This window comes from Xyrauchen texanus, chromosome 12, assembly GCF_025860055.1.
Source record: "Xyrauchen texanus isolate HMW12.3.18 chromosome 12, RBS_HiC_50CHRs, whole genome shotgun sequence".
NCBI classification, from domain to species: Eukaryota; Metazoa; Chordata; class Actinopteri; order Cypriniformes; family Catostomidae; genus Xyrauchen; species Xyrauchen texanus.
This window is the reverse complement of record NC_068287.1, coordinates 20,462,934-20,489,544: the sequence shown is the minus strand read 5'-3', so window position 1 is coordinate 20,489,544 and position 26,611 is coordinate 20,462,934. Positions and strand designations below refer to the sequence as shown.

Sequence of the window (26,611 nt, the reverse complement as noted above, 5' to 3'; positions counted from 1 at the left end):
TTCTGAGCATATATTTTGGCCAGTGATTCTTCACATATTGACTAAATATAATGAATTAGTTTTTTTACTTTTTGTAACAGAATACATTGTAACTCTTACAGTCTTTAAAATTGTTTATGCAAGACTCTGGATCAATAACGCAACACAATGCAATGATGCAGCCAAAGATGTCAATCTGACATTTATGTACATAGACATGTATATATTAGAGCTGTAAGAATTAACGCGTTAACACATGCTATTAATTAAAAAAGTTTAGCGCGTACATTTTTCTTAATCGTGATTAATGCATTTACCATTAATACAGCATAAATACTGGTGTGAAAGGTGGAACTTTTGTAATGTTTCCACCCGAGTCATCACCAGGGCTCCTGCGGATCCTTAAAGTCTTAAATTCAGTTTTCCGAAATGTAAGGTAATAAAAAAATCTTTACACCAAAACACAACAAAAGTCTTAATTATCATTTAAAGAGGTTTTAAATTTGGCAGTGGAAAGACCGGAATCATGATATGACCTAATGTGATTATCAAAATGAATATGATTTAATTAAATAAATGCATGCGCTGCATCCTTCAGAGTGAAACTTGTGAGTGTTTCCAGCTATTTACAATCTTTAAAGATGCTTTTTGGTATTTTACCTTTCCTTGAGTGTGTAATATAGCTGTTTGTGCATGTCTACAAAGTTTCAAATCACAAAGTCCATGCAAAATGGAGTTATTCTCTCCCACAGACAACACTGTTCAAGAACTACAAGAAACGGCTGGAGTTTAGTCCTGCCATTTCTTCCGTGAAGTATCTACATCACTATATAACACATTTACATAATGCCTGTCTAAGGGCTACTTTGGCCCACCCTCAATAAAACGTAGATATAGCTGAGGCCAGGATGAGTTGGGTTAGTGTTGTCGCCATGATGAGAAGACGTTGTTTTCTTCACTGCAAAAGCAAAACCTCTTTGTTTGGACATCCAAAGGCAGACTAATTGAAGAATCAGTGGTTAATATATATTTGCCACTATTCCTCAGCAGTACAACTACAACCAATGCTGGATTTTCAAGGCCGTTACTCCTGAAAGATGGTGCAGTTCCCACTTTGTTGGGACAATCTTTCGCTTGTGAATCACAACCTGTAAGTTGGCTTGATTATTTGTGGATTTATCTGTAGGTATGGTGTACACCCAGTAGGGTTGTGCCGATGGACGATATCATCGTCCATCGTGATGGGTGACCAACATCACGATGTCGAGCCACCATCGTGATGCCACGCCCCCTTTTGCGAGTCTTGCTAGTGTGACTCACTAATCCAAGTCTCTTCTATAGTTAACCTAAAAACTTTGCAGGGATTGCTCTGTAAATTAAATTGAGAATATAACTAATGCATATATGCTATTTTAAATACTGTAGTATATGCCAGAGACGTGACGTGTTAGTCTGTGAAAATACCGTGTCAGGCAGGCTACACAAATATTGATCTTGACATTGTTAGCTTCTTGTCTTTTTTTTTACATGTCTTACACTGTACATTTAGATTAAAATATTTTATGTTGTAGGCTACTAGAAAATAGACTTTATTAATTAATTATTAGTAGTTGTAGTGTCTCAGAAAATCTTGCTCATTGTCACATAGCACTTATATACACTGAAGCGGCATAAACCCAGACCAGCGAACGTCAAATCACTTTTGTCTGGTTAATACTTTTAAAGAAAAATGTCCTTGGCCATAAATCCATAATGTCAAATCTCGAAACTCGCCATTAACATTTCACTTATAATTAGCAGCACAATTAACTTCAGCACAGGCTACAAAATAAATTATGTTATTGAAATATTGTAAAGTGGCCATATGAACTACACAAATGAACGTTTAAAAAATAATATGCAAAATCGAATAGCTCCGCAACGGATGGCGAAAAATGCATAAAGAAGTCTAATATCTTTCACCATAGACCATGTTTAAATTTCGATGTTTCTGGCCAGAAATACCAACATATTCTCTTTATCTGGTTTTAATAAGCTGCGGATTGGAGTAACTACACTACCCGCTGTGCTGAAGACCCGCTCTGATGGAGTACTGGTAGCACTTATGCACAGATATTTCCGTGCTAATCTTGCCATGAACGGAAACCGTTTGTCGTTCGTTTTCCACCAAGTCAGCGGGTCCTGTTCCCCATCAATGGCCATTTACTGCAGGTACATGGTCATTTCTGCCTCGACCTTTTGCTCATCGGTGAGTAAAATAACAAAATTATAGTTTTAAGTGGAAAATAGTATTTATGTAAAGAGATATATTAAAATAAAAAGTTCACAACTCTTAAGTGAAAGCTAAAAAAAAAAATGCTTCACATGTCGTGCAACCTACTGATAAAGCGCCGAGTCATTAGTTGGGTTAGTAAAATAACGAAATTATATAATGAATACCTAATGTTTAGTTTTGCTTCTATATGAGCAGAGCTTGTAATACTCCAGAGGTTTCAGTAGTTTCACTGTCCATATAAGGTCACTCTGTCTAGTGAGATAGAAACCTCATGAGGTTCTAGGAATTATTTATAGTGTAGTCAGCAAGTGTATATATAATTTGTGCATATCAGTGTTCTGGTCAAATACATTTATATGTGATACTGCTGTATAAATAAAACGGCTGATGGAAACATAAAAAAAAAACTTGCTAGTTTCTAAATTAGAAACCACTCCAAGTCATTTTCAGATGTCAAAACAAGCATTTTTTCCTATCTGTACACCATTTGTACAGTTTCTGTGTTCTTACACATTTCTACAGCCTATATATTTGAACAATTCTGATTTATTTAATTTTAAAATAGCTCAGATATGGCTTCTCCCTGGACTTGTTTTACTAAAATGCCCTTATTACCAGTTCAATGCTGATTAAAAGGTCTTCGTTGGTTAACAGTGTTTGTAAAAATGAGCAGTGTTTTATTTGTGGCAGTGGGTGAGACCTTCTTGGCTATTAGGTTAATTTGCGGTGTCCTTTAGCCAAGAAAAAGGCTTGAACTCCATTTTAAATAGATTTTGGATGCCTTTATCCAGACAACCTGATGCAGCCAAGCTTTTCCCCAGGTATTTAAAGGTGAAGTAAGCAATTCCTGAGAAAGGCTGTTGATATTTGAACTCAACAACCAAACAAACACACCCATTCCTTCAGAAGCCCCGCCCCCCAAATTCATGCACATGCAATAGTATTGTGTGGATCAGTCCGATCCACTTTGTTTATTTTCCCATTTGCAGAGCCAGGGCTTTGTACGAACACCAGATTTTTTTTTTTTTTTAGGGCACATACTGAATGGACAGCTAGCGGACCGTTAAGAGATCTTCACAGAATTTGACAAAAAGTGTATTGGATTAAAATGTCTTACTCTGCCTTTTAATATTTTTTTTATTATTATTAACTCCATGCTTATCCTATTTTTTTAGCTTTAACAGTTATTAAAATCTACTCTTTTGAATAAATAAAAAACAATAATTGTGACCGCAGTTATTTCCTTTTGTAAGCAGGCTCTTGATTTGGCTGCGTTTTGAAACTTTTGAAATGTGAGGTATTAGACTATGTGGCACTTTTAGTCAGACACCCATATAACAATAACTGCACTTTACTTTTGTGTATTCTTAATGTCAGCATATCTTATGAACAAACTGTAAACATGAATGAAAAGCATAACTTGTTGTTTAAGTTAAGGTGCAAAAAGATGATTTGAACCACGCAGTTCAAATGTGAGTAATTTTTCCACTTCATCTCAGTAAAGGTGACGTGGTATGGTCTGGATTCCATTGTGATGTCATCCATGATCTTAAAAAGCTCCACCCCCTCATCAACTTGTTGCTGTTTTCGCCTATAATCCTGTTCCCACAGAATCATACCCTTTGGTTGTAATTTCTAGCTCATCCCTCTGGGTCTGAAACTTGGGCAATTCTGTTGGATTTTTTCAAGGCACTGAGGGTGTTGAGTCGGAAAAGCAAGACATCAAGACTGGGTCTAATGGCTGTCAGAGTTTTATGGGTCTAAGACAAGCAAACTATTGATTGAGGATGCTTACAGATAAAGTGCATCCCCTTCATTTTTTCACCTTTTGTTATGTTGCAGCCTTATGGTAAAATGCTTTAAATATTTTTTTCACATCAGTCTACACTCTATACCCCATAATGACAAAGCAAAAACTATATTTTTGATAACTTTACAAATTTATTAAAAAGAAAAAATTTGAAATATCACATTGACATATGTATTCAGACCCTTTGTTATTACACTTGAAATTTAGCTCAGGTGCATCCCATTACTATGGATCATCTTTGAGATGTAAGGTCTCTCAGCTGAAAATGGATATCAGAGCAAAATCCAAGCCATGGTGTCAAAGGAACTGCCTGCAAAGCTCAGAGACAGGATTGTGTCAAGGCACAGATCTGGGGAAGGCTACAAAACTATTTTGGCTGCATTGAAGGTTCCCAAGAGCACAGTGGCCTCCATAATTCTTAAACGATGCGTGGAGATAGGAGAAACATGCAGGATGACAACCACTGCAATGGCAACACTCCACAGAGCACTCGACCTTAGACTGTGCCATTTAGAGCCCGGATTTTAACCCAATCAAACGTCTCTGGAGAAACTTGAAAATGGCTATCCACCAATGGTCCCCATCCAACCTGACAGAGCTTGAGAGGATCTGCAGTGAAGAATGGCAAAAAAATCCCCAAATCCAGTGGCCGGTTGCATACTCCTAGCCATTGACTTAAGACTGCGTCTAACAATTAGTTTGACTAGCTAAAGATAGAAAGCCTGTTGCATAAACAAGCTCACAGTTGTCTTTAGTAAGACAGTCTAATCTGCATTTCATTGTGGGAAAAGTAAGACACTGAACAGCTTTAAAACAAATGGCTGACAGCGGCCAACTCAAGCCCCTTTCAGCCCTCAACTGAAGCCCCCACTGGCTTAGCTGATGGTTATTTTCCATGGCAACATGGAATGTAAACAAAGGTTAGCCTAGGGGTGTGCTGTCTTATATTTTGGTCTTAAATTAGGTTGATCGAAGTTATTATGCAACTGACTAAAAAAATTAAGACCAACATTTTAGATGACTAATTAGTAAGACTAGTCTAAAACTATGGTTTTTAGGTATGAAGCTTGTTGCATCATAACCAAAAAGACTTGAGACTGTAATCGCTGCCAAAGGTGCTTCAAGTACATACTGTTAATGGTCTTAATACTTATTCCAATTTGATATTTCAGTTTTTTTATTTTAATACATTTATAAAGTTAGTTTTTTGCTTTGTCATTTTGGTGTATGGAGTGTAGATTGATGTGAAAAGAACCATTTAAAACATTTTAGCATAAGGCTGCAACGCAACAAAATGTGAAAAAAATGAAGGGGTCTGAATCCTTTTTGAATATACTGTAGCTTGACTAATAAAGGAGCCATTAAATGTCAGATCCTTAACACAAATGTGTGCCTCTTATGTCAGGCACCACACAGGGTTTGCTCATAGTATGGCTGATCAGTTGTGATTGCTTTGACCATAGTGTTAATTCTGACCTTTTGTGACCTGTACTTTGCAAGGTGCTTGGCTTTCAATGGCTCGTGACTGTTCCATGCACTCTGAGCAGGCAGGTGATGCTGCTGTTTTCTAAACACATGGCTTGCCCTAATCCAATCTGTGCACAAGGAAGGGTTCTCATTCATTGGTTTAACATCAATCTTATAAGCAGTGCTAGCAGTTCCAGAAGTAAAAATCCAATTTTGTTTTGCGATTAACATAAAGCTTTAAAGACAGACATACGGTTTTTCATTCTATGGTATATTACTTCAGAATCCATCAGTCTGCATTATTGCAATTGAATTTCTTAAAAATGGTTTAATGGTGGAATTCCTTAAGAACTAGAAATCCAAAAATCAGAATATTACAATAACACCCACAAGCTGCAAATAAACACCTTACTGCCATAGGTCCATATCATTGTTAAGTGTGACCTGGAGCTCCACCTACCTTGACGGCGACAGCTCATTCTGTTTATGTTGTTCAGTCAGTCAAAATCAGTTAACATGAACACACCAATGTGCATCATTATTTGCAGGCTGGTGCACATTTACATACATATGTTAGATCGTTCAAGTAGATACATTTTCCAAGACTGTTGCATGAAATTTTTGTTTTGTTTAATTAGTCTACAAAAGGAATCAAATCAATTTAAAATCAAAAGATGTGCCATCTGCAGTGAAAGCCATTTACACTGCCCAAAATAAGCCTATGATAATTGTTTTGTCTTTATTCTGCACATTAACATTTTCATACACTGATCTTCGCATCAATATCAGTGTCATCATAAATTACAATAACATAGTGCATATAGCCATGCCACATATAGCATGTTGGCGCATTAGCACCATGAATTTAAAATGTAAACATGACAAGTTAAACATTTTCTAATGCATATATATTACTTGAAGTCATCATTGAATGGTTAAAAAAGCTTCTTTTACTGACCTCATGTGAATTATACTCATAGAATGAGGCGTGAAGTCGTTTAACACATTTTAACATCATATTAGTTAAGATTTTGCATGTGGCGTCCTCATATTTACATGCTAATCGCCTTCTACAACGGTGTGGTGGGTTTCTGAATGTTTGCAAACAGTATACATGTTCGGCTGTTTAGAAATTTGTAATCTCTTGCTTATTCATGAAGGACAAAGCAGGGCCAGTTAAACAGTTGACGTGAGACTTTTATTGTCTACGCTTTTCTGTGAAATGCACACAAACTAATGCATTTCAACAGCACAATCAAACACACACAATGCGGCTTCGTGTGTCGCTCGCTCGCTCACTCCTCCGGCTGTCTGGATGCCCCCATATCCCGAAACGTCTTTTTACCACTGAACAAATAACGAATAAGAACTTCTCCAGAAGTATATTGAGGCCTTTACTCTCAAACTACTTTGAATGTATTTTGCAGTATACTTTGCAATATTGATTCTATACTTGTAATCATTTGATTACATCATTTTCAAATCTTCTTGGGATTTAGTTCATTCCCTCATTAAAGCCGTTAAGTACACAGTCTTGTACCTTCAACTTTTAGTCAGATTTTTGAAAACCTTTTTGCTGAGAAGTACAATAGCATTCCTTGTAAGCCTTGCCCTCTTGTGTTTTGCTGTTTTAGGTTGTGACCTAGTAACTGATAAAACTTGTTCAGCTTATTGTTCCTCAGCAGCAATTGTAATGTGTGCTCATTGCTTCACACAAGAGGAGTCCTTCCTTAACTACAACCACACCTGACTGCATTATCTTAAGTTCTTGAGTGATAATGTCATTTGTATGCATTTCTGTGTGTTTCAGCCACATCCCCCAATGCATCCTCAGAGTTGGAGCAGGCCAGGCCTCAGACTAGTGGTGAGGAAGAGCTGCAGTTGCAGCTGGCTCTTGCTATGAGCCGAGAGGCTGCCGAGCAGGTGCAGTACATCATATCACCCTTTTTTTACCTCTCCTATTCACACCAAGTTAGAATTTTTATCACAAAAAATGCATAGAAGTGTGCATTTATAAGCAATTCGTTTTTTTTTTTTAAATGGAAAATATTTTATTATTGACTACCTTAATGGAAATCATACCATAATGATTCAGCCTTTTTGGCGTGTTTTATTTATAATGTTTTCTTTTTTGGCTCCTTGCTTATTAACACCCTGCTTATGAAGACGATATACAGTCCCATTATCTTAATTTGCATGCTTCTAAAATAAGCACCATGAACACAGAATAAAAAAATAAAAGGATATTTATTTTTATTTTTGGTATATGTAAACGCATCACTTCTAGCTTTTTTCCCTCCATGTGCATTTAGACAACAAGAAGTCAAAATCATAAAATCAAGTGTGAGATACCAATAAATGGGATCCATAACAACCCCCATCTGCTGGCTTGCTTTCTCCCCTAATTACAGGTTACATGTATTTCCCTTCTTTCCCTTTTCTTTCCAAAGTGGTGCCAGACCAACATGGAGATATTGTTAAGGAAGTCTAAAAATTAGAGTGGAATTCATACAACCACACAATGTCTCAATGGGATTTATAACGGCAACTTACATGCCTTGTAAAAGGGATAAAGTGAGCCAGCTGATACAATAGGAAGTATAATGTTCCCGTCAGATCTGGCGATTCTTGAGGCTCATCAGTGGTTGCTGCCTAAAGAATGATGTAGAGGAAGTAGCGTAAGTGTGTGTGCGCTCAGATATCTGGGATGCATTTCCAAATGAAAAAGCAGACTGATGCTGTTAAGCAGGGGCTCGTCTGAGAGGGAGGTTCACTGTGGAGCTGAAGCTGAAAGGAATTTTGCTGTTGGCACTCTTAGGCCTGTTTCTCATCACAAGCGTTAGCAGCACGTATACAACGTTGCAGCATAGCTACAGCTGCAGATTCGCTAAGGTTATTTTCACCGTAGGGCTGTTCTATTGGCGGCCCGATGGCCAAATCCTGCCTGCCAATGATTTTTAACTGGCCATTCATCTGATTTTAATGAAATCGTATCTCAACCAGATCATCAGAGTGCTCTCTGTGCAAAACTCAGCTGTGAGTTTAACAACACTCCGCAATGCATGCAACCTTTGGTTGTAATTTATGATGACACCGATACCACTGCAAAGATGGGTGTATTAAAAGAGTGTTAATGGGCGTAAGACAAACAAAAGAATGATAAGAGCAATATCTCACTTTGGGTAGTGTGTGAATGGCTTTTGGCTGCAGACAGCACATGAATGTAGCAACATATAAAACAACAAACTGAATAGGCATTTAAGAGTATTTAAGTAGATTTGATTCCTTTTGTAGACTAATTAAACAGAAAAAAATTTCTTTAAACGAATTATTGTACAAATGCAGGCAAGTTAGCTCTATGCTACTGTAGCTCCAGTTATTACATTTATTGTGAATCTTTCTTTAGAAAAGGGTATAGTTCCATCGGACATGAAAATAGCCAAAATCATTCCACTGTATAAGAAAGGTAATAGATATGATCCTGGAAATTATCGGCCGATTTCCATTCTTAGTGTGGCATCAAAAATTTTAGAAAAGATAGTGCATAAACAGATGTATCAATATGTATGTAAGAATGGATTAATTTATGAATTTCAATCAGGTTTTAGAAGATCTTATTCGACTGATACTTCTTTACTTTATTTAACAGATTTTATAAGAAAACAGATTGATGAAGGTAAAATGTGTGGAATGGTACTAATGGATCTTCAAAAAGCTTTCGACACAGTGAACCATACAATATTGCTGGATAAATTAAGTGTCATGGGTTTTTCTAGTATGGTCATAGCCTGGTTGAACACTTATTTAACTGGGAGAACTCAAAGGGTAGTAATTGATGGGGTACTCTCTGAGGAGACAAATATTGATAATGGAGTTCCTCATGGAAGTGTCCTAGGTCCCCTTTTATTTCTCTTATACATAAATGACATGCAAGCTGTTTGTGATTGTAATATGTTTTTATATGCGGATGACTCTGCTCTACTGGTTTCTAATAAGGATGTTTCTAAAATTCAAACAAGATTAGGTGAGGAGCTTTGCAGGGTAAGAGATTGGCTCTCTGATAACAAACTTTTATTGCACCTAGGAAAAACTGAATCCATATTATTTGGGACAAGAAGTAAACTGAACAAAGCTCCTAACTTGATTATCAAGGTAGGGGATTATATAATATCAAATAGAACTACTGTTAATTATCTTGGATGTGTTTTGGACAATGATTTAAGGGGTACAGGCATGGCTATGAAAATTTTAGGGAAAGTTAATGCTAGGACAAAATTTCTTGCTAGATGTGTGGGTTTTTTGGATAAGCAAAATTTAAAAATACTTGCATCATGTTTAGTGTTATGTCATCTAGAGTACGCATGTATTTCTTGGATGTCCGATTTGTCTCGTTTTTGGCTGGTTAAGTTACAGAAATCTTAAAATAAATTGATACGGTTGGTTTTAGGTTTTAATAGTTTTACACATGTTGATGCCTCCCATTTTAGACATCTTAAGTGGTTACCTATAGAAAGTAGAGTTGTGCACTTTAAATTAAAGATGGTACACAAGATAATTAATAAAAGAGCTCCTTCGTATCTTAATATGTGTATCTCTAGGATAAGTGAGACACACTGTTATAATACTAGGCAGAGTTTAATGGACATTACATTATGTCGCTTTAGAACAATGTATGGTCGAAGGTCTTTTGAATACTCAGGGGCTCAGGAATGGAATAAGCTGCCTCCAGTTATAAAGAGTATGTCAAATACGGTTGGTTTTAGCACGAAAGTTAGAAGTTGGTTATTGGATAAGTTGTATTAGTGACTTATTTGTATTAATGTTTGGTAGATGTCTAATTATGATGTATGATGTATAGTTTGGTAATGTGTATTTTTATTGTAGTGTTGTAAATATACCATGATAATCTGTCTCCAGGAGTGAAGTTGTGCTTTACATCAAGGACCACAATGGAAATTATTTATTTTTTTTTTTTTTACTTTATTGTGTTATCCTTGACAAATGAGTGTATTTTTCACTACTAATTTGTCTAATAAATCAAATCAAATCAAAGTTTGCACCAGCTCGCTAATAACTCTGCAGACCGGTGTGTTTAAGTTGACTGACCTTAACTGACTGAACAATGTAACTAGAATGAGTTGTCGACCTCAAAGTAGGTGGAGCTGCAGGTCACACCTACAGATGACATGTGATCTGTTACCACCCAACTAAATTAAATAAAAAACTATTTTTGTTCGAAATGAGGGCAAACCCGTTCTTTTTCGATTTCGTATGAAGTGTACTGGGGCTTTAAAATTGTGTTTAGTTTTGTTTTTCATGTTAACTTGCAATGAAATTAATAACTAAGATAAATACAGAAAACTGTTTGCCTCCCAAGTTTTCATTTGGATAATCTGGCCCCCGCAAGAAAATAATTGAAGAGCCCTGTTTTACAGCATTACAGCTTCAGCTCTGTACAGAAAATAAAGCGATTTCTGTCTAACTACGTTGAGTGTTTTATTTTTTTAATGACCATAATCGTTATCAGGGGTGGGTGATTATACACTGATCAGCCACAACATTAAAACCACTGACATTTGGGCAAGTGTAAGGATCTGAGCGACTTTGACAAGGGCCAAATTGTGATGACTGGTCAGAGCATCTCCAAAACGACAGGTCTTGTCTACAAAAAGTGGTCCAAGGAAGGACAACCAGTGAACCGCAACAGGGTCATGGGTGCCCAAGGCTCATTGATGCACGTGTAGAGTGAAGACTAAAGCTCTGCAACCCGACCCGGGCCCAACGGGACCCGAGAACCCGACAGGTTTCGGGCTGGGTTTGGGTCAGTTTTTCAAATAGGACTATGAATGAAAGTAATGAATGAAAAAATAAACAGGCTTAAGGCTCCTACACACTACACGACTTTCCAAGACATCATTGTGGTACAGTTCATATTACACAACTGTCTGTCTTGTCATGGAAGTCGTAGAGTTTTAAATTACATGAGGAATCGGCGAAAGGGGTGAACGCATTACAAAACATTTCACTATTGACGAATCCCTGACACTCTGCCTGGACTCCAAATTACGTTTCACAACAGAATAGGCTACACTCGAGAACAGATACGAAAACAAATGCATGAACATATGTTATGTATTTCAGAATATGATTTGTATGCTTTTAATAACCTAAAAGAATCATATATTTTATTGGTTACAATATGAAAAAAGTCTTCTGAAAAAGCTACCTATTTGCTTACCTGACACCACCTACCTAAAGATTGTTGCAGACCGCATACACCAATTCATGGCAACAGTATTCCCTGATGGCAGTGGCCTCTTTCTGCAGGATAATGCGCCCTTCCACACTGCAAAAATTGTTCAGGAATGGTTTGAGAAACATGAAAAAAAGTTCAAGGTGTTCACTTGGCCTCCAAATTCCCCAGAACTCCATCCGATTGAGCATCTATGGGATGTGCTGGACCAACAAGTCTGATCCTTGGAGGCCCCACCTTACAATATACAGGACTTAAAATATATGCTGCTAAGGTCTTGGTGCCAGATAACACAGGACTCCTTCAGAGGTCTTGAGGAATCCATGCCTCGACGGGTCAGAGCTGTGTTGGTGGCACGAGGGGCTAAACGATATTAGGCGGGTGGTTTTAATGATGAACAGTGTTTGCAAGGTTTACTGAAGTATTCCCGAGCCCGTGTCATGATATCCATTACAGGCGCATGATGGTTTTTAAGGCAGTGATGTCTGAGAGATCGGAGATCACGCGTATTTAGTACATTTCTACATTTCAGATTTGTACATCTCTTGGCCATTTTATTTTTTCTTTCTGTGCTGTAATTCAAATAAAATATACTGGACTGCAAATATATGCATATTCTGTGCAATTTTTACTTTTTTATGTCAAATCACATTAATTTTGTCCATCAACAGTGCACTGTCACTTTAATTGAGCATGAGCAACACTACAAAACTAGACTCTGGGCCAAAACACTGAATGCACTGCAGCTCACGCGATGGTCATACAACACTCGATGTGCTGCTGCAACGTTCTAATTAACAGGCAGTAGGGATGGTAAGATTCACCGATGTGTATCGGTGCATCGGCTTAAGTAAAAAAAAAACAAGATTTTACATCAGATACAAGTTAGCATTTGTATAGCGATGCATTATTTAGAACATGTTTGAATTGGTAAAAAACTATATATGTAATTATTAGTAGATGCTCTATACTTTTATTATTTGGAAAGAGACCAATAATTTGTGACCTCGCATCGGTAGCAGCTTCTTATGTATCTTTAATGTATCGTATTGTTGGCTATGCATCGAGATGTGTATCGCATCGGCCTCAGTTATGGAGATACACATCCCTAACAGGCAGGCATGTTTTAGAAGAAAGCATATTTTCTTAATTTATTTGGTGCAGCTCACTGATGAATCTGAAACCAAACACTGACACACGCACCTGCCGTGCATGAACATATTGTTTTTTTAACTGTTGTATATAAGCAATATCACACGAGCAAGAGTGCTATATGGCCCTAAATCAGCACTGCTGTAATTACCTACGGCACTCGGCCTGCGGCCGAATCACAGCAGTGCTGATGTAGGGCCATATCGCACTCTTGTGAAGGATGGAACAAAATGTATTTATTCACACAAATGATGTATTTTCTCAGACACCGAAATACCTGACCGGGTATAGAATGCATGGATGAAGCAGGTTCTTTGCATTAAATTTGTTTCCAGTTTCAATTTGAACTTTTTGTTAAAATAAATAAAAAATTAAGTTCAAAGTTTGAAATCAAGGTGTCTTGCTTGATTGTGTAGGGTTAACCCTAAACCTGCTTAATGAAAATTACCCCATAGTACCACCTAGCTTCCAACCAGCGGTAATACGTTCGTCAGTTTCCTGTGGAGTTTTTTTTTTTTTTTTTTTGGCATCCAACCGATCAATCCAAACTTGGTCGACCAAGACACTTCTCATCGACTAACCTTTGGTTGACTATCTGGGGGCAGCCCTACAGAAAATTATTAAAATTAAATTTTTTCGGGATTCCACGTAAAGCATTTTTTAGGAAATGTTATGAACAAATGTTGTTAACTCAAATACATATACAGCTTTAATCAAATAAAATAGTTAATTTTTCACACAAAATTGCTATTTTATTTTTGGTAAAATAAAATGCTCAGCATAGCTTCATGGTATTAATGAAAACATTAATGAAAAAAAAAAATAAATAACCTTAGGCACAAGGCTGCTATGGCTTAATTACAACATGCTTATATTCAGGACACTTGCTTTTGTGATATTGCTTACAGATAAGAATAATTTTACAAACCATTTAATATTATACTATTGTTACTAAGAGTATTATTGCTACTTTTGTAGAAAAAAGTTCTGTTTTTTTTATTTTGACAGACCTTTTTGAGTTTTTCCTTTTTTTTTTTGACAGATTAGTTATATCAAGCCTCCTATTAATGCTGAATTCAATACTCCCATCGTGACTCACAAGTTTAAATGTCCAAGCTGCACTGGAGAAGGAGATTTGAGTGTACACAGCTGTTTATACACTAAACACACTGCATGAAAACCATGCACCAGTAGAGAGAGAGAGTGAGTGAGTGAGAGTGTGTGTGTGTAGTAGATCATAGAGCATCAGAACCTCTCGTTCATTCTGAAGCACGCGGCGAATTTGACTCTATATTATGTAATTAAATATCATATAATGATCACTCTTGGTCACATCGAGACGATTTACTTGACGTTCAAATTTTCATTGATTTAATCTCAAAACTGTCATATCTCATAAGATTTTGCTAATGGCAACATACTGTAAAATGATACAGAAATTAGCAACAAGATGATATCGTACTATTACAATTTCTTTGGTATTGTGATATTTCACTAGTACCATTATATTGCTCAACCCCAATGGATGGCAATAAAATGCAGGAAGTGACCAAGTGTAAATATTTCTTTAAGGGTTTTTGTTTGGAATGAAAGCTTCGTGGAAGCTTTAATTGTCATGAAAATGTCTAACCAAATGCAGAGTTATTTACTGCTGCCAAATTAATATGGAGAATAGATTAAAGCCTATCTTCAGTTGTTCCCCACCAACATACATGACTTTGCTAGATTCCTTCTATTGCCTCTGCCATTTAAAATAGATTCTATGGGGAAACAAAGTGTTGGGTGTGTCTCAGTCTTTTCTGTCGCAATTATAATTCTTTTTGGTGAAAAATAAATTTTGATGGTGAATCATGATGAATCACACCAGTGTAGTCATGTTAACCTGCAGTCTGGATTAAGGATCAGCTCATGTTTTATAACATGAATTCCTTTGTGTGTTTTGTGCGTGTTTGTTTAGGAGGAGAGGATGCGCCGTGGGGATGACCTGCGGCTCCAGATGGCTCTGGAGGAAAGCCGCAAAAACAGCACAGGGAACGTGGCCAAGAAGAAGAAAGAGGTAGACTCTCAGAGCTTGATAACTCATCGGTATACTTCACAGAATCTGTGCCTGCAGAATTCAAACACCCATCATTCGCAGTGTTCTACACATTCTCCCTGCTTTTGTTCATTCATTAAAAATCGAATCATTTTAGCTACCAATAGCTTAGACCAGTGTTTCCCAAACTGGGGAGGTGATGATTGGGTGCTCGAACTAAATTTTGAGATTCTTTTCATTTCATCCCAGTCTAAAATGGCATTCAAACAGAGTTCATTTATTTATCACTGGCAAAAATGTTGTGGGCCCTCTAGAGTAGAAACACCAAAATGTTTTTGTCATAATGGCCAGAAAAGTAGCATCCAATCAAATTACCCTATTATTTGTGGTTGAAGAAATGCATTCACTGTCGTCATGCTGGCAAGTATCACCAGCAAACAGTTCTTGTCTGTCGTCCATGATTTAATTTTTTATGTTTTTATCACAGTGTAAAATGCAATGTGTAAGGTAAGATGCATTTGGGAGTACTTATTCTGATGGTTTTATAAGATTTGTAGTCAGATGCTATTCTCACCAATGCCGGCAAATTATTTTCCACATTTGCAAGCAGTAATTTTCACTCACAGTTGCTCGCACTGTATATACCTTTTATGTATTGTTGCTTTTTTTGGTCAGCAAATGAGATCAACCTTGCTGACAATGTCAAATATGACACAAAAAAGTACGGAAAAAAAAGAGCTGATTGCAAAACTGCGCATCTACATGGGTCTATGATCATAAAAAGTTTATCACTGCAAATGTCACATCTGTATATTGTCTGTGGAATTGCTCTAGTTTGTGCTACTTTTACCTGAATATTGTAAGGCAGAAAATGGCTTTTAAACTCTTCAATTAACTTATTTTCCCCTTTCTTTCCTTGCGGACTTATTCACTTATGTGAGTATTTGTGCTGAACTTGACTACCTAGTGGTTGTTGTTTTTTTTGTTTTTTTTTTTACCAGAGATGATGTGATTATTTTGTATAGTAGTATGCAGCTTTGAGCTCTAATGTGTGTGTGTTTGTGTAGCCTCCGAAGTCTTCTCTGATGGATCTGATGGACACAGTTCTTGTGGGCCCTGCCAATCAAGCAGCAGACCCTTGGGGAGCTGGAGCTGCAGCAGCAGGCCCCACCTCAGACCCCTGGGAATCCTACGGTAAACCCTTAACCGTTTTCCACCAACATGTTTCCGTGACACGTTTCTGGGCCAGTATGAATTCTCTAACTGTTATGTGCGTTTCCACCGCTGTAAAAGTCGTTCCGTTGCACCGGCCCCAAAAGCTAGCTGGTCTCTACACAGGAACGGAATAGCACATTGGCAACAGTTTGTATCAGCTTCCTGCTGTGTTTATCACATTAGGCTGTGTTCTAAAAATAACAACAACAAAGTACACTTTTATCTCATGGGGATCAATTGCATAATAGGCAGAATTCCAGAATCACTTTTATAACTTTAAATTAGGGTAGATTTGAATCTACATAAAAACACACATTTTAAAACAGTTGAGGGGACAGTGATCTGTTAGCCATGCTACTATTCTACAATCTTTATTGGTCATGAGCTCTAGTGGCATTATATGTGTAAATTACTGTCACAGATGCACACCTCTACTACCCCTCCCTCCGCAGGCTTTTTTTTTTCATAACATTGTTTGGGCTGTAGCTCTTTATGACGGCGCAGTAATGCAGCTGGTAGTTGTACATTCCAGTGTGCGCAAAACAAAGAGACTCCGTATTCACATCTGCACTGGTAGAGTGAGAACCGAGCCTGGAAAGTGTTGTTCATCTAACATCCCAGTTTTCTCAATCTGTCATCCATGTTCTGAAGCCAAACTGCAGTCATGAAGCGTATGAGAGAAGCACTGAGGCAGTTTTCTATTTCTTCTGGAACAGGAAATAGCAAGAATTTCTCACAATTGTGTCACTTTACAGCCTTCAGTCATATGTTGCACACTTAGATGAACTTGTATTATCTATTACACTAATGCTATGTTCAGACTGCAGGCAAATCAGATTTTTTCTCAAATCAGATCGTTTCAGGCAGACTGTCCGCACTATTCATTTTAAGTGATCAAATCAGATTTGTGCATTCAGACATAACCAACCTATCTGCATGGGTTGCATTGGTAACGACGTAAGTGTACCCATGTGACGATGCTTTCAAAACAGGTGCGTCATCTTGCTCTCCAAATAAGAGCCCTGTCCAGTTGCTGTGCAGAACGGCTCCGTCACACAACAAATACTCAGCGATTGAGGAAACTGGTACATATTGTGATGTTCCATGCTGCAGTCACCGATTTTTGAATCAGATTCAGAAAATCAGATTTCATGTTTTTTTGCTGTACAGACACTATCAAAAAATCAGATTTTTAGTGGCAGTCTGAACAAGGCCTAATTTGTATGGTAGAATTTTATATATATATATATATATATATATATATATATATATATATATATATATATATATATATATATATATAATGTATGTGTAATTTTTCTATTTTATTTTTTGTCTAAAAATATAGATTACCATTATTTTGAATAATCTTATTTTATTTGTAGTAAATGTGTTTAATTTCAAATAAAGCCTCTAAATATGCATTTATTTTCAAAGCAGTGCTTTTAGGGATATTGCATACATGTTAAACATAAATTATCATTTAATTCTACCATACAAATACTGCAAAGCACACTTTTTAAAAGTCCCACCTGGATTTAATAGATGAATAAATGAGTTGTTCTCCATAATTTACTGATAAGAATTCAAATGATGATTGCGGTGTCTGATTATTATACACTGAAACCTGTGGTAAAGCCCTTGCAAAGGTTATGACTTCTTCAACCTACATTTAGAAAAAAACACATTTTAGTTAAAATTAGTTAAATATTTCTTAATACTTGGCTGAGAACGTTAACGTGTACTGAATGCAATCTCAGTTACGTATTATGATGTCTGCAATCTTATCTGTATCCCTACCTGTTTGTAGGTGCAGCCCCTAAGCCAGCTGCTCCTGTGGATCCCTGGGGTCTTCCCAGTGCTTCTGCCTCAGGCACTCCTGTGAAGAGCAGTGACCCCTGGGGGTTGACCCCAGCTCCTGCAGCCGCTGATCCCTGGGGCTCTATGCCTGCCACCCGCCCTAATGCCCCTGCCACTGGTAAGTTCACCAGAAGTTCAAAATGTTGAATCTGTGCTTTACTTTATGGGGAAATAACTTAGCTCTCATGTCTTTGGCTTGATGTTCATTTTGGTGTCTTTGAATTAAATATGAAAGCCTTTTCTATAGAGCTAGATTTCTGCCAAAAGTAAACAAATATAATGTTTTGCAAACAAACACAATCCAAATTGTAAAGGAAAGCTCAGCTCTCAAACGAACTGAAAGTGATTTGTAAATACAAAGAGCCATTTAAGAGAAAATGAAGAGTAGTTGTCCTGTACCACTGGCTTAAAAAACAAATGTACTGTGTTTTACAAATATAAAAAAATGTGTTTCATATGAACCTACATCATATTTCACATATAAATACAATCTATTCTAAAGGATTATCGAATAAATACAAAATCCGATGTGAAAAAATACATACCACTTATGAGTCATTTTACTTTTGGCTTTTTCTCAACCACAGTCCTGATTTTCTCACAAATGGGCTGAGCCACGTCCTCTTTTTAAACAGTAGATGGCGCAGTGCTGCTACATTCACTCAGTTGTGATGTTACTACATATTACATGTTAAAAACAACTTATTTTCTAGGAAGAAAGCAATACCTTTCTGGTAATAACAAAATATGTAATCAATAACAATATTTTCTAGTTAAAAAATATATTTTATCCATATATTGTTCCTGATCAGGTAAAAACAAGACATTTCTACAAAAACTAGATAAAAACCTACTGTCCCCATCGGTGGTGGGCCGGGGCACCTCACAATCTCCGGGGGATCACAATCATTTCCGGGAGGTTGGGGAGGTAGAACCGATCGCCAGGGGGCCTGGTGTGACTGTACCGGTCGCACCCCCCTAAGGAAAGCACTGGCGGGAGCTGTCTTATACAAAGCTGCTGAAATACAGAGAAAACATTTGTCAATATGTCCAGGAGTTTGTCACATCAACACGAAAATAATGTGAAAATGCTGGCAAATGTGGAAATTGTGTGTCATCATGTCTACACATGTATTGAACATTTATTAAGGGAAACAATTATGGCTTTGGGAAGAACAGGTTTCAGAAGTATTGATGCTCAGCTTCTTAGGGATTTACAGTACAAAAGTGGCCAGAGATAAATGCATTTAGTGTGACACTCAATATTATCATTATGGTGGGCTCTTTTTTTTATCAAACCGCAGAATGAAGACTTTAACAAAAGCTGTAATGTCTTAGAGCACAATTTTCTGTAAAGCTCTGTAAAACAATGCGTGTTGTGAAAGTGATATACAAATAGAAATGTCTTTACTTGGCTCTGCAGTAGCAACTCCTTTGGTTAAAATTAGATGCACACAGAAATACAACGACAGACCTAAACATCGTATTGAACTACAGTACATAATATATTCATATTAAAACACTTTATTCATTCATTGATCTTCTTTACAAATTTTATTTTTTACTAGAAAATATTTTTATTGATTACATATTTTATTACCAGAAAGGATACATTTTTTTCTAGAAAATAAGTTGTTTTTAACATGTAATATGTATTAACAACACAACTGAGTGAAAGTATGTAGCAGCACTGGACCATCTACTGTTTAAAAAGAGGACGTGGCTCAGCCCATTTGTGAGAAAATCAGGACTGTGGTTGAGAAAACTGTGCCAAAAGTCACGTGACTCACAAGTGGTATGTATTTGTTCACATCAAATTTTGTATTTATTTGATAATCCTGTAGAATTTGTAGAATAGATTGTATTTATTTGTGAAATATGATGTAGGCTCATATTTTAATCCTAACCAGCTCCATCTCAGACATGTATATTTTAGAGTGATGCAAGAATTATCTCTCACATTCTCTTGTTTCACTCAGCCGGCAGCTTTGATCTTTTCTCTACACCAAACGGTACTTCCAGGGAGGACCTCTCTGAGTTTGACAGTCTCCGCTCCTCCGCTATGACAGGTACACACTGACTACTACTACCACAATTTACTATTCAAGAAAATGTTGTCTGTTTTTCAGGATGGCGTGATAAAGATAGATGATGTTTTTCACAGGAGATGGTAGAGGGAGCTCTGCCTTGCCATCACAGACAAGCTTTTCTATGGGTTCAGACTTGTTTGACGTACCGAGCGGCCCATCAAGAAAAACCCCTGAGTCTTTCCTGGGTCCCAATGCTGCCCTTGTCAACCTGGACTCTCTGGTTAGCAAGCCACAACAGCCAGCTCCTGTTTTCAACCCGTTCCTTGCTGGAGGTATGTCTTTTACAAAGATTATTTTTTAATAAAAAAATAAAAATGCTGATAAGTTGGTCAAAAACCAGCGCTTTATGAAAACCAAACAACTGCAACCATGTTTGACTTCAAAACACAAAGAGGTGCACACTGAATAAGTTACCAGAATGCTAGCAAATCTGGGTAATGGGCAATAATCTAGTTTTCACAGATTTGCTTAAACTGTTTATGAAATTTACCTGATAAAATAACACCATTTAAGGCATTTACATGACCTTACATGTTGTAGGGATATTAAGCATAATCTGTGAAAGATTTAGGGGTGTAACTACTGTTGTCACGGTACCAAAATTTCAGTAGTCGGTACCAATACCAGTGAAATTTCACGGTACTCGATACCATTTTCGGTACCAAATCAAAACACAAAAACAGGTTACTAAACAACACTCTTTTATTAACAAAGTTAACAAAACATTAGCAGCAGAACGAAGAACAGAAATATGCCATTGAGCAACACTTTCATTTAAATATATTATATTTTAATTATAACAAAACTGAACAATGTATGCTTAAAGTATTTTTGAACAATTGTATAAGATTTGCTTCAACTTTTGCAAATTTTAATTTAAGTTTTTACCAAGTACTAAAAAACAAAACCTAAATAAACAAGCATAAATATAATGAATAAAAAAACATTTCCAAACTAATATGCAAAGTGCTCTCTTATTAATAAAGCTGCATATTGCCAATTTTCTTCATGATAAGAAATGCATAGTGACATATATTTAGATATTATGATTAAATAAATTCTAATCTTGCTGCATTAAGCATGCGCGCTCAAGGGATTAGCGTCCCCGAGGCAGAGTTTCTCTCAGCCGGTGAAGTTTCAATCTCTCCCCCTTAGATCGGGACATTCGCGCAACTCATAACAGAGAAATGCCAGTTTCTGAGTTTATAGTTATTAACATGATCTGCTTCTGTATTATTTGAACTTTAATAAAGCTATAACGCATTAAATATAACTGCATTTAAGATGTAATGCCAGGATGTTTCTTTAAAGAGCTCTGCCTCCATTTATTCCACAACGGTACATGCTTCTGGATGTAATTTTTGGAATCATTCCCTAATACTTTGGGATCTACATAAAATAAACTGAAAGTTTAGAGTGCATCTGGACTGATCTGTGTAATTCTTCCTCCATCAGGCATGAACTGCTGCTCTCACGCGTCATCGTTACAGTGTATTGTGATTCCATGTTACGTTAATGAGATCAAAGGACTATTCAACAACGAACATTTTTCTCGTCAATTTTGTATTTTCGACGATGTCGATAATGTTGACTAAACGTTTCAGCCCTAATGCAAATGATAATATGCTTTTAAACTCGCCTGCTTTATTTGCTTGAATAAATCCGGGTGTCTGTCTTTCATGTGCTTTATTAAGTTTGATGTGTTTCCTCCTTTCGTCAGAAAATTGTGAAAGCAGCGTTTACAAATATGTTTTTGCTGATCTATGATGTTTCCCTAACCTATGAATTTCCAAACCTGGCTTTTTCCCACTTTTTGACAAGATTCAGTTGAGGCTCCGCAGCAGCTTTGCTTGTCGTCATCTTTGCTTGTTGTGAGCATTCTAAACTTCCCGAACCTGCATGGGTACCGGGTAGACTCGGTACCCCGGTACCTCCAGAAATTCTGGTATCGTAAATACATTTTTGTTTGAGTACCGACTTGGTACCGGAGTACCGGTATTTTTGACAACACTAGGTGTAACAATTCCAATTTCTCATGGTTTGGTTTGTGTCATGTTTTTTGGGTCACGGTTTCGATACGTTTTGGTATTTTCTATGGTCAGAAAACCAAAACCAAAATTACTGCTGAATCCAAAGTAAGAAATGTTATTTAATCCATAGTTTTTCATAATTTATGTGAATTTAGTTTTTTTTATGTAGTCCATGTATATGATGTATTACAACTGCATATATTATATTGCATATATACAGTATATTGTTACATGTTTGTTGTTTACATGCCTAATTTGTAGTACTTAGATATGTAGAACAAGTGCTAAAATGGCTCTTTAAGACCTGTAGCAGGGACTTTGACAGTATTGTTTGGTCGAACAGTTTCGATTATGTAAGAAAGAGAAATCTTGGCATTTTAAGAAACGACATTGGGTTTGTTCAAATGAGATTAAGTAGAAAATCTATATTTTTCCTGGCCCTAGAGCCAAACACGTGAGAGAAACCGTGAATCCTGCAGAATCAGTTTGTCGCTTTTGTAACTCATAGAATAATTTCTAACTGCACTGAAAATATCACAATACATGGATCGAAGTATTGATACAGTATTGTGAGGAAAGCGTATCTTGGTATATCGATATTTGATTGTATCAACACAGCCCTAATACACTCACTGAACACTTTATTAGGTACACCTGTACACCTACTTATTCATGCAATAATTGAATCAGTTAATTGTGTGGCAGCAGTGCAATGCATAAAATCATGCAGACTTGGGTCAGGAGCTTCAGTTAATGTTCACATCAACCATCAAAATGGGGAAAATGGGATCTAAGTGATTTTGTGGCATGATTGTTGGTGCCAGATGGGCAGGTTTGTGTATATCTGTCACTGCTGAACTCCTGAGATTTTCACGCACAAATATTTACTCAGAATGATGCCAAAAACAAAAAAACATTCAGTGATTGGCAGTTCTACTGACGGAAACACTGTAAATCACTATAGAAGGAACCTTGCTACTAAAATGGATGCAGCAAGTGATGTCATAATGTGGCTCGAGTGTTTTAATCATACCCTGAATTCCCAAATCTTCATATACAGAGTATGGCAACATATCTTTGGCAATGAAAAGGTGGTCTGGGGAATGGTTCATGTGAACCCCAGGGCTTGTGGCAGACAAATGCTAAAATTTATCACATCATTGCACATCCAATGCATCTGCAGGAGACAAACACAAGTGTTGTTCTGTGCATCGCAAGTTTTCATGGCAAATCCATGAATTAAAAGTGACAAACTTTTAATACTTCACTTAACACCGTGAGGTCTTCTCGAGTTGTTACCTAGTTACAGTGGTAAACAGCTGCTGCTTGTACTCACGTTGATGAAGTAATCGGACCGTGGTTCGGACCCAAAAAACATGATGTGAACAGAGACCAGCTGGGGGAGGGGGGAGGAAATGAACTCCGTTTCAGTCCAAGCAATTGAACCAAGTGTGAAAGCACCCTAAAGTAACACGACATTACAGGAACCGTTCCACAGACAGTTTAGATAATGTTTCGTAGTCTAATGTTTTACTTTAGGCTTGTGTGACTCCCAACAGTTCTCATTTCATTTCAAGTTGGACATTCATAACTTGCACATCAGTATAAGATTCCTTTTATACCGAAAGAGCTGTGTATGTTTGCGCTGTACATTCAAAAGAAGCGGCTCATTAGAATAATTATTGCGGGAATCTAACTATACCGGAAGTGCTGTATGTTTCGTGCTGTAGATTCAAAGGAGCTGGCTCATAAGACACACATAAAAAAAAACAAGAGCTGTGTGTTTTACACTATATAATGCTGCTGGAAACACTGTCAGAGGATTTCAATATGGTACAGCTGTGTCGTAGGGGAACAGTTAACGGAACCGAAAGTTATGAAGATCATACAATTCCAGTATTTTTTTTTAAAGAATAGAACTGTGTTCTCAACCCTAGTTGTAACTGTGCTTGTCTATTTAACGCTTTGTTTTCTTCATCAAACCTTGTGCTCGAGATGCGTCATTAAACCTGAGGTGATCCACGGTGCTAATGCTAACCGAACCGTGGGTGGCAAACTGTACGTTTCGTTTTTTTTACCGAGAACCGTTACACAGTAAGATTGAGCATGTAAGCGCACTCAATATAATCTCCATGTTTTTGGGGAAAGTTCCCTTTAAAGGTGCACTCAGCGATTCCTGAGAAACACTGTTGATATTCGAATTCAACTGCCAAAACAAACACACCCCTCCCTTCAGTGCTCCTTTGGAAGCTCCGCCCTCGATTTATCATAATCACTCTTTTTTAATTTATATTCGTTTGAACTTTTTCTCTTGGTCTGTTTCTCAGCCAATGGTCCTCCTTGGAGTTTAGAAAGTTCACATCAGCCAGATTTGCCTTCGCTCTTCTTTTGAATTTCCCCCTCGCTCTGCCCCCATCCTGTGCACGTGCAAGAACCACCCCTTTTGCTGATTGGCTGGAGTAGTGTTGTGTGGATCGGTCTGATCCACTTTGTTTTTGTCCTATTTACAGAGCCAGGGCTGTGTACAAATACTAGATTAACAGAATGGACAGCTAGCAGACTGCGAGGTGATATTTGCAGAATTTGACGAAGTGTATTGGATTAGAATTACTGAGTGCACCTTTAACTATGGCAAATAAATTTTAACAGTGTGCTTACCTGTATCTTCTTCTGGTTTCTTTCCTCCCCAGGAGCAGCAGCAGCAGCAGCAGCAGCAGCAGCTGCACCTGCACCTGCAGCACAGGTTAACCCCTTCCAGGTGAACCAGCCACAGCCACCCACCCTCAACCAGATGAGAGTCAGCCCCATGATGGGCTTGTCTGGTCAGGGCTTCGACGGCCTGGACCAGAGAAACGAGCCCTTGCCTCTGTCCTCTATACCCCCAGTTATCCCTGTCTCCATGGTACCCATGGCTCCTCTTGGGCCGGTGGGCCAGATGATGCCAAGCATGGGTATCCCTGCTTCCATGTCCATGCCTCAGCCTCTCATGACCGGAGGGCTGCAGACCACGGGCACACCAACGCAAACCGGTGGCGCTATTAACCCCTTCTTATTATGAGGAACAGTGTAGGCTGCCTCTACCCCAGACCCACACAAATCTTTCTCCCATCCCTTTTCCTACGGTATAAACAACATAATCCGTTGTGTTCCCTAGACCAGTGTGCTATTTTGAGATTTTTGGAGTAGCAGTGGTGTTTACAATTTTTACATTGGCAGGTGATTCCTTTCTCCTGTCTGAGATAGGTACCATATAGTGATTTGGTATTCTTTTCTAAATGATCTCAATCCATTAGCGACATGGTCTAGGTGTGGTATTTTTTTCAACAAATCCTAAACGTGTGGGAGTTCTCCTCACATTCAAAGGGGATCCTGAATTTTAACTACTATTCGATTGCTTACTTTTCTTATAAGAGGCTTGAAACTAGGAGTACGTTTTTGTCTTAATTTTACCAATTTCTAGTCTTTCAAAACAGTGTAATAGATAAAGCTGACCCTTTTAATCAAAGCAGCCTGTGTGTTCTACATAGCGCATATACACTATGTGTATACAGTATGCTTATGTAGACAGTTACATATAATTTTGATGTTCTAAGCAGGAATTTTGCACACGCTCTTGATTTATCTCCTTTTAGCTCTATAGCATGAGAAACAATGGGGAACCGTTTACTAAGACACAAGACATTTCCTGATCAAGCAAAGGAAAAAAGCAACCCATGACACACTACACACACACACACACACACACACACACACACACATGCAGTTTGGTTGAATAATAAGGAATAGGAGCATGTGTGAATGTTTCAAATCTGATGCATTGAAAGATGAACTTCACACTATTGTGAAGAGTTGTTCTTTTCCTTTTCTTTTGTAATGCATTATGGGGAGGTGGTTTGCATATCATAATATGGCTCTACTTTTATACTGAAGCCTGTTTTTTTTACTGCTTTACAATCTTGTGATGTTGTTTATTGGGTGAATGGGTTCTTTTCATTCGGTGCAGCTCACCGTTTGCACAGCGCCTCCATATTTGACAGCTAATCAATACTAAAGATTAGAATTAATCTGCCTGAGTTGTTCTGTCACAGTGAGTATCAATCTGAAATGTTTCTGTAACTTCTATTTATGTGTGTGGAAAATTGAGCAAAGGGAATTGGGAGGATTAGAATAGTGTGTATATTTCTTCATCAGGTCCTAATGCATATTACTGTTATAACTGTATCACTAATCACTGCTTCCTGATGCAATCTGTTAATGCATCTTGGATAAAAGCCAAGCATATATCAGAGCTTGCTGTTTTTAACAAAATCCTCAGTTTTGATGGAAAAGCTAATAAGCTTCTAGTGTAATAAGAATGAGTGTGGATGTTCAGAGAGGTTATTATTAAAAAGGTGAGTAGATGTGACTTCTCTAGATATTTGTTCATCTTCACCTTTTTTTTCCCT

General features: G+C 37.5%; 1 protein-coding gene across 5 annotated transcripts in view; it reads left to right on the top strand.

Moving 5' to 3' along the window:
* LOC127652982 (epsin-2-like) overlaps nucleotides 1-26,611 on the top strand; it is a 38,118-nt gene that overhangs the window by 10,435 nt on the left and 1,072 nt on the right. Inside the window, exons 3-10 of one of the 5 annotated variants that reach the window (XM_052139447.1) lie at nucleotides 7,342-7,454; nucleotides 14,894-14,992; nucleotides 16,048-16,165; nucleotides 17,997-18,164; nucleotides 20,026-20,115; nucleotides 20,211-20,408; nucleotides 24,677-24,733; nucleotides 24,866-26,611. The exon at nucleotides 24,866-26,611 is cut by the window's right edge and continues 1,072 nt beyond it. In XM_052139447.1, the coding sequence (XP_051995407.1) occupies nucleotides 7,342-7,454; nucleotides 14,894-14,992; nucleotides 16,048-16,165; nucleotides 17,997-18,164; nucleotides 20,026-20,115; nucleotides 20,211-20,408; nucleotides 24,677-24,733; nucleotides 24,866-25,224 (1,202 nt within the window). In that variant the 3' untranslated portion in view covers nucleotides 25,225-26,611. Of the gene's footprint in view, nucleotides 1-7,341; nucleotides 7,455-14,893; nucleotides 14,993-16,038; nucleotides 16,166-17,996; nucleotides 18,165-20,025; nucleotides 20,116-20,210; nucleotides 20,409-24,676; nucleotides 24,734-24,856 lie in introns of all 5 variants that reach the window. The other 4 variants (XM_052139446.1, XM_052139445.1, XM_052139449.1 and 1 more) reach the window with 4 other exon arrangements.